Source organism: Myotis daubentonii, chromosome 4 (assembly GCF_963259705.1).
Source record: "Myotis daubentonii chromosome 4, mMyoDau2.1, whole genome shotgun sequence".
Classification (NCBI taxonomy): Eukaryota; Metazoa; Chordata; class Mammalia; order Chiroptera; family Vespertilionidae; genus Myotis; species Myotis daubentonii.
Window position 1 is genome coordinate 83432810 of NC_081843.1, and position 9251 is coordinate 83442060.

The window sequence follows — 9251 nt, forward strand, 5'->3', positions numbered from 1 at the left end:
TGTAAAATTCTGACACTCCATTTTCATCCCATCAATTTACCATAATTTACATACTGACCTAGGGTTGTCCATCGCCCCCCCTCCCACTCAGACTTCTAGTGTCTCCTTTCCTTATTTCCAACTGCCACTATATGATGCCGACTCTACTTAAGAATTTGACAGAAATATAAAGCAATGGATAGCTAGACTTTTCCCCTCGAGTTTGGCTGGGTGGGAGGCAAAGGTATTTGTTGCAATGTCGGTCTGACCAGGAGATCAAGTGTATGCAAGCGAGTTCTAAGTGTGGGGACAAAAGAGGTTTGAACGCTAAGTTGCTGAGCTAGAGGCAGAGGAGGGCGGGCACCCAGAGGAAAGAGACACTCGGGGTTGGGGAAGTGTTAGGAGGGGAGGGTTAGCGTGGGAGGGAGGGAGACTGGCTGTCTGAGCGACACACAGAGGGATAAAGAAAGGGTGAGAGAAGGGAGAGGGAAACTGAAAGGGAAGGCTAGTGGAGAGAAGGCGAGTGGAAGTGGGAGGCTTTAAAAAAGAGAAGAGTGGGAGGGAGGGAGAGAATCAAGGAGAGGAGGGTCACAGAATGACCGTGGAGGATGGGGTTTCAATATTCCAGACACTTCTAGGATTGGAGACTATTTGCTGGTGGGGAGACTTCGGCTCCGGCAGCAGTTGGGCAGCGGCAAAGTAAAATGAACAGCGAGAGACAGGCATTCCGGCCACTTCTCTGTCGCCCTGAGATCTCGGAGCTGTTCTCCGGACAACTCGTTTCCCACCTGGAGTTCCTGAACGCGCTGGACCCAGGGAGCCCACGGAGCCCTAGAAGCTGTTCCTCCGAGATGCCTTCTCCTGAGCAGTAAGAACTTCCTGCTTGAGCCCCTGCATCCCCTCCCCCGACACCCCCCCCCCGGAGAAAGGGGCTGCGACCCCAGGGGGAGGGGCCAGGGATCCTCCCGCAGCTCGTTCTCCCTCCCCCTCCCCTGCCGGGCGCGCAGGCATGGATGTGCTCAGCCCCCGACAGGGCAACAACACTACGTCCTCCGAAGGTCCCTTCGGGACAAACGGCAATGCCACTGGCATCTCCGACGTGACCTTCAGCTACCAAGTGGTCACCTCTCTGCTGCTGGGCACCCTTATCTTCAGTGCGGTGCTGGGAAACGCGTGCGTAGTTGCTGCCATTGCTCTGGAGCGCTCCCTGCAGAACGTGGCCAACTATCTGATCGGCTCGCTGGCAGTCACCGACCTCATGGTGTCGGTGCTAGTGCTGCCCATGGCCGCGCTGTACCAGGTGCTCAACAAGTGGACGCTGGGACAGGTCACCTGTGACCTGTTCATTTCCCTCGATGTGTTGTGTTGCACCTCGTCCATCCTGCACCTGTGCGCCATCGCGCTGGACAGGTACTGGGCCATCACGGACCCCATCGACTACCTGAACAAGAGGACGCCCCGGCGTGCCGCTGCGCTCATCTCGCTCACTTGGCTCATTGGCTTCCTGATCTCCATCCCTCCCATGCTGGGCTGGCGCACCCCGGAAGACCGCTCGAACCCCGACGCGTGTACCATCAGCAAGGACCATGGCTACACCATCTACTCCACTTTCGGCGCTTTCTACATCCCGCTGCTACTCATGCTAGTTCTCTATGGGCGCATTTTTCGAGCCGCGCGCTTTCGCATCCGCAAGACAGTGAAGAAGGTGAAGAAGAGAGCGGACACCCGGCCTGGGGCGTCGCCAGCCCTGCAGCCCAGGAAGAGCATAAATGGAGAGCCGGAGAGCAGAGGATGGGGGCAGGGCGTGGAGAATAGGGCCGGGGGCAGCCAGTGCGCCAATGGAGCTGTGCGACAGGGCGAGGATGGCGCAGCCCTGGAGGTGATCGAAGTGCACCTGATGGGCCACTCCAAAGAGCACCTGCCCTTACCCTGTGAGGCGGGTTCTCTCCCCTGTGCTCCCACCTCCTTGGAGAACAAAAATGAGCGCAACGCCGAGGCAAAGCGCAAAATGGCTCTGGCCCGCGAGAGGAAGACGGTGAAGACACTGGGCATCATTATGGGCACCTTCATCCTCTGCTGGCTGCCCTTCTTCATCGTGGCCCTGGTCCTGCCCTTCTGCCAGAACAGCTGCCACATGCCCAGTCTGTTGGGCGCCATAATAAACTGGCTCGGCTACGCCAACTCGCTGCTCAACCCTGTCATTTACGCCTACTTCAACAAGGACTTCCAAAACGCCTTTAAGAAGATCATCAAATGCAAGTTCTGCCGCGGATGATGATGGGGGAGCAGCCGCCCAGTAGGCCCGCCCCATCCACGTTGCCTCCCGCAACCCTCTGGAATCAATACTTAAGATAACTTGCTGCTTTTTCTCTTTCTCAGTGGCTCCGCCTGCGGCTTCCAGACCTCGCCCCCTCCCCCCCCCCCGCCTCCCGCCCCCCCTCCCTCCCCCCCACACACACCCACACCTCGCAGGGAGAACCCTATTACGAGGAGGCGCCCCAGGCGGGGCAAGAGGATGCGGGAAACTTCCCGGGTTTGAAGAAGCGACCCTGGCTCTAACTTTGGCCTCAGAATGTTTTGTCCCAGCAATCGCCTCCCACATATGCTCCCCAAATTTTCGCGGCGAAACTTTAAGACTCAGCCGTTCAGGGCAAAAAATCCACACGTAAAATCAACTACACCCAGCCGCCGCCGTTCCAACCGTAAGGGTTCCCACCTGCTGTCCCCGCTGCTGGAATTTGGACTTAAGTTTCAAGGACTTTGCTCCTTTCCTAACCCCGTCCCAATTCCTGGCTCTCCTGTCCAGGAAACGTTCCCTTTTCCCCTGTCTCATCCCTTCTTTCCTTTCCCAGCTCCCATTTAAGCCCTCGCTCGACCCTAGGCACAGTTTCCTCGGCGGGAAAGGCAGGAGGGCTTGCTTTTCGCTGTGGCTGTGGTGTCCCTGGGAATCCCCACCTCTCCCCGTAAACTCGCACAGGAACACTCCCGAGCACGGCCCATGCTTTGCTTTCTTGCATTCAAAACAAGCGGCCAGAAGCTGTCTCTTACAGCGGACTTGCAAGTACAAGGCTGGCCAGTGGGAGAGTGCGGCACGATTTTACCTGCGCTGGCCCTGGCGTCGGCACTCACCAAAGAAACTGACACTGGAGGGAGGGAGAGCGGACTTCTTTCTGTCCGGATGCAGGCAAGTCTAGAGAGACAAGCTTCGCCGCTTACCTACTGCGGGAGGCGCCCGCCCGCCGCTGGAGACGCCTAGCGCACCGGGCGCAGCGGACGATCCGGACTGGGTCCTGCGCCAAGGCCCCTGGACGCGCGGAAGCGCCGCTAGACCACAGTTAGATTGGCCACGGCCGCGCCCTGGGGTCCCAATAGGCTCTGGTGCCGGAAAGACCCGGAAGGCGCCAGGATGGCGTGGTCCGGCAGCAAAGAGGGAGGGGCCTGAGTGTGCGGCCGGGCTCCCGCTGACATTCCCCAAGGCACCTGAAATGGGTAATTTTTATCCCAAAGATGCAGACTCTTTCCTCCTAATTCACCACCCTGGTCCTTTTTGCATAGGGAATAGCTCTGGGTAGCGCGTCCTAACACTATGCAGGGTTTGTCCTGCAGGCCACCCGGGACACAACGTTACCAGAACCTTGGTTTCCAAAAAGGAATTCTGGGCTTTCAGCCGATGGGGCCCAGGTAGGTTTATCCCTGTCTGTGATTTCAGAGGCGGTTACCTCAAATAATGGGGCCCTAAAGCCTAGCTTGGGGTGCTCCTCTCTGGGGAGTCTCTGAGAGCCTTGTACAAAGTTACATTTGCTCCCTGGCCTGTTTTTCACCACAGGTCTCAGAGAAACTGACTTCTTTCCCTTTAAATTTGTGGAGTACTCCAAGCTTCCAGCCCTCTGCCCCCCAAAGTTATTCTTTCAGCCTTGCCACTCCTGCTAAGAGGTTAGAATCTATACTGCCTCCAGAAGGGAAGTTATTTTGGTGCTCCGTTTGAATGTAAATTTTTATCCATGTGACCTGACCGGGATCAAAAAGTTTGTTATAGTTAGATCCAGCCTCTAATATTTTAAAAGTTACTTTTATTGTTGAGAGTATTATAGATGTCTATTTTCCCCCCTTTGACCCCCTCCACCAGCTGGCTCTCACCCCATCCCAGGCCTTCATCACACTATTGTCTGTGTCCAAGAACTACGCATATGTGCATGTAAGTTATTTGGTTAACCTCTTCCTGCCCCCTCCCTCCCTTCCCTCTGAGATCTGTCAGTCTGTTCCATGCTCCCCTATCTCTGGACCTATTTTGTTCATATTTCATTTGATTCATTAGATTCCATATATAAGTGATATTTATTTTTCTCTGAGTGGCTTATTTCACTAAGTATAATAATCTTCAGGCCCATCCATGCTGTCTCAAAGGGTAAAAGATCCTTTTTATTTTTGTTAATAGCGGCATAGTATTCCACTGTGTAAATGTACCACAGCTTTTGATGAATGCCTGTTTTGTTTTCCAGCAATTGCACAAAGCTATGTATTCTTACTCCCCTCTCCCTTCAACTGTACCTTTTGAATGTTTGCGTTGCTGTTTTGAGAACCGTGTTGCAAAAGTTGGTAATGAAAAAGTCACTTGTGTTTAAGAAGATGAAAAGACAGCTCTGTAACTTGAAGCCATTTATTGTTTGTTAAACTGAAAAAAAAAGCCCCCACTTAATATATTTTTCTGTAACCTAAGTTGAGAGTAGGCATCATAACCAGTTAGACAGAGAGAGTATAAAAACTCTGGGAACTCAGTGGATGGTCTGTCTATACACATGTAATGCTGATGGGGCAATGGGGGAGAAAATAAGGTAGACTTATCCTGCCCAACAATTATTCACTCAAAAATGTTGTTCTTTTTCTAACAATAATTTAAGTAGAGCTATATGGGGGGGGGGGGGGAACCTTTTCTGTCTTCCTAAATCTTTAGAACAAATTCTACATTTAAAATAATTCAAGTCCAAAATTTGCTCAATTTCCTCATCCTATTAGGCTTTGGCCAGCAAGTATTACATTTGAAGTCTTGAGACTTCCAGGTATTTGTGTCTCTCACAGAACTGTATGGCAATAGTTTTTGGACACTTGTTCTTCCTGTTTTAGAGGATTTACACCAGAACAGGGAAGGACCATCCAATTGGACTGTAATTTCCAAGGCAATAGAGAAATTAGGAATATGTGCAGAAGAGCTGCATAGCAGAAAAGAGACTGATGCTTTTTTTGAAGTATTTAAATTAAGGCAAAGTATATATGCACCAAAATTGGCTTTCACTCTTCCCTGTGACAATAAAGGAATTTAACAATGGCAATGCTACAATAAACTGATACTAGTGACACATGTATCTTTATTTTAACCAGAATCACTGTCTACTTGTATTTATTTACATAATTTTAAAATTGAAGTCGAAGAATACAGTTATCAGGAGAAGATCCTGCTATACAGATCCGGGATCTAACGTTTAGAGAAATAAATTTAGTTTTAGTACGGAAACATTCCAGATGAGTGATTTCTCTTTTTTAAAAATCCTGTCTCTGGAAAGAGAAGGTCACGTCTGATTGGTTGGCCAGGAACCCAAGCATTGTCCCTGACTGATACCTACAGATAAGATTTAGGCATCTGTCTAATTAAAATGAATGAGGTAGGGGACCTGCAGAAGAGGAATGCAGCCTCTGGCAAAAGCAACAGAGGCCCATACTGCCCCTTCAAAGTAGTGGACAGTGCTGAGGCCCCTCCTTGTTCTCCCCACAATGTCCCGCTAGAAGAAAATGGCTTCCCTCAGATTCAAACGAAGCAATGGTTTGGGGTTTGTCACTAAATTAAAAGTGGAGGGCATTTTCCTTTCTGGGTGGATCTCAGATAGTGGGGCTCAATGTGTGAGATCTATTACTGTGTTAAAATCAATTCTTATGCTGGCTCTCTTCCCCTACTGGAATCATCAGTAATGCCTCTAGTTTCCCACGCTCTCTTTGCTAATTCCACCGCTTTCTGGTGTCAGATTGATGGCTGCAAGGCAAGGTGAACTCAGGTAAATGCCAGGGGGAAAACAAAGGTTAGGGATATTATGGCCACAAAAGAGAGCCTACCTGCCTAGTTCAGGTAATACTAGTAGATATGTACGCATGTTGTTAGCCAAAAGAAGGGTACAGGCTATAAAAATGTATTAATTTGAGCAAAGGATCACAATCTGGAGACACAGATTCAGGTAGCAACCCAAACTGTGCACTGCAGAGAACAGGAAAGGCAAGATTGATAAAGGCCAAACCCACACAATGTAATTCTTGCATGCAAATGAAGGCTTGCTGCCTAGGTTAACCGAGATTGGTTAGTTCCAATATGTTCAGAGGGAGCTGAATCCTATAAGGAAGGAAGTAAAGTCCAGATATGCCCATGTAGAGGTTGTTCCAGGATGTTTATGGCTCCAGGATGTTTTGAGCTGAGTTTAGCAACAGGTTTAGCAATAGGGCTTTTGGAAATGAGACACGAGATGTGCCTTGGGTGCTTTGGCCTAACTTACTTAATAGCCTCCTGACCCTATTTTAAGTAACTATTTCACAATGCTTATTTCACTTTATTTTCTTCACTATTAGTATCTTCCCAATAATAAAAATAAAGGCAGAGGAGTTGAGAGAATTTGAAAGTGTTGCATAAATGCACCTCTGATCTTCAGTAAAATGATGCATTGGCACATTTATCTTAGATTCTGGGCAGCTCCCTTCTTGGCTTGCATCTCTTTCTCCAAGGGGACAATGGTGTTTGACTTTCTACAGTATTGAATCTCTATCAATACTCCAATAAAGGGAGAGACTTCTTACCATTCACTTCCACTGTGACTAACAAGCCCAGGTAATCAGTTAGCAGCTATCACATGTTAGGTTGTTGAAAAAAGTTTGAAATATGGGACTACAGATAGTATAAGATGTTCTTGTCACCTGGAAGGAGGAATTTTCATCCTACTTGGCTATTCAAAAATAAACTCCTGAAGCTAAGTAAACATGAATGGCAGAATATATAACCATGATCTAAATAGGACAAATCATAGGAGTTTGGCACTACAAAAATTCACGGGACAAAAATCACTCTGGACTGTGGTGGATTGAAAAGATTGGGTAGAGAAAGCTGTGTGGATCATCCAGAAATGAGCTCTGGGCACATGATGGGGTATGAAAAAGCAGACATGCTTTATGAGGTGCCCATGACAGCCTGATCCCTTCCTCCTGTCAGATGGGCCTGGGATGAAATTTTTGTCTGGAGTGCTAGACCACTGGTAGCCTGGGTTGATTATGGATGTGGTGATCCTGGAGAGAGGTGCAGGTTCAAAACTTCCATGTATTGTGCCAATTCAAAGCTTCTGAGAAGAGAGAGAAGACACATCTAAAGTCAAAAGATTGTCCTGGCCAGTGTGGCTCAGTTGGTTGGACCGTCGTCCTGTGCACTGAAAGTTTGCTAGTTTGATTCCCTGTCTGGGCACATCCTGGGATTGCTGGCTTGATCCCAGGTAGGGGGTGTGCAGGAGGCAACTGATCAATGTTTTTCTCTCTCTCTCTCTCCCTCTCTCTCTTTAAAAATCACTAATATAAAAATAAATAAAGTAAAGGGACTGAGAGTTGGTGGTCACTAGATAAGAGGAGGAAGGTTCTGAGCAGACTAAGGGGCAGAGCATAGGAATAAGGAGAATATGTTTAATTATTAAAGGACTAGGGGCCCGGTGCACGAAATTCGTGCACTGGGTGTGGGGCGGGGGGGAGTGTCCCTCAGCCCAGCCTGCCCCCTCTCACATACTGGGAGCCCTCAGGTGTTGACCCCCATCACCCTCCAATCACAGGATCGGCCCCTTGCCCAGGCCTGATGCCTCTGGCTGAGGCGTCCGGCCCGGGCAGCGGGGACCCACAGCTGCAGTGGCCCCGCGATCATGGGCTTCGCTTTAGGCCCAGGCAAGGGGCCCCTAGCTCCTGGGACTGCCAGCTTCGACCGTGCCCAGCTCCCATCGCTGGCTCCAACCCTACTTCCTGCTATCACTGGCCAGGGCGGAAAAGGCACCTGATTCTCCGATCATGGCTGGGGGGCAGGGCAAAGGCGGCCCCAGGGCCGCCTTTGCCCTGCCCCCCAGCTCTTAGCTCCCCCCTGGGTTTCCAATCACTGTCAGTGGCAGAGGGCTTCTTCCTGCTTTCCCTTTCGCCTCCCTGCATTGTGCCTACATATGCAAATTAACCGCCATCTTGTTGGCAGTTAACTGCCAATCTTAGTTGGCAGTTAACTGCCAATCTTAGTTGGCAGTTAATTTTCATATAGCCCTGATTAGCCAATGAAAAGGGTATTGTCGTACGCCAATTACCATTTTTCTCTTTTATTAGTGTAGATGACAACAGATGACCAAAAGTAAGTACAAGACAGAATAATTCATGCTTATATAATGTTTGTGTTTTGCCAAGTGTTTTCATAGACTATACAATTTAAATTTGAGGTAGCAGATTCTTTTGGAAATACCAATTAAACTATTTTAGCGAAAGCAGAAGATTCACATAGTAGTGGGTCAGAGTAGGAGAAAAGTGCTAGCGATCATATATGGAAGAATTATAATTTCAAGTGAAATAGCTAGAACTGTAATTGTAGTCAGTGAGAATCATTAATGATGAAAGCAGAAGAGTTCAGTTTGAAGGTGATTTCAACGATGCAGGTGTGAAACAAGAAAGGACTGAAGGTGGGATGCTTGCTGGCAGAAAGAATGAAAACAAGTACGATTCTGGAAAATACATCAAAGGAAGAACTGGCAGGACTTGGTGCCTGGATATGAGCAGAGATAATTCAAGATGCTGATGAGGTTTTGAGCCAAGGAGATCTGGGTAAATAATGGAAGTGGGCAAGCCAAGGGTTGCTTTTCCCATGGGCCTTTGCTTTTTCAGCGTTATCTGTAACTATAGACAGGCTTTGTCCTCTGCTAGAAGTTCCAGACCAGATAGAAGGGGCCTGCTGGAAAAGGTATTGATACATGTCACAACCTCTGAACAATCTATCATTTGGGTATACGAGGAATGCTACCTCATAGAGCAATGGTTGAATCGATTTCCTGATGACTGAAGCATTTTTTTTTTTTTTTTTAGTAGAACCTGTTGTTTTTTCGATAGGGCACAGTTCCAAGGACTACAACAGCTTTTCAAGAATTGTAACCAAAAGCACTGTGTTAGGCAGTATTTTAAGAATGACACAGGAAGCCCAGAAGATTGAGTCTGACCAGGTGACCAAGTGGAGAACAAAG

At 48.8% G+C, this 9251-nt stretch overlaps 1 protein-coding gene across 1 annotated transcript; it reads left to right on the forward strand.

Annotated features, from left to right (window-relative positions):
* Positions 1–988: 988 nt before the first annotated feature.
* Positions 989–2385, forward strand: HTR1A (5-hydroxytryptamine receptor 1A). Its single transcript, XM_059691865.1, has one exon. The coding sequence runs from the start codon at positions 989–991 to the stop codon at positions 2252–2254; it is 1266 nt and encodes a 421-aa protein (XP_059547848.1). The 3' UTR covers positions 2255–2385.
* The last annotated feature ends 6866 nt before the right edge of the window (positions 2386–9251 follow it).

What these genes read in the sequence shown, in the direction of transcription:
- HTR1A (XM_059691865.1), top strand. Translation starts at nt 989, where the DNA reads ATGGATGTGCTCAGCCCCCGACAGGGCAACAACACTACGTCCTCCGAA.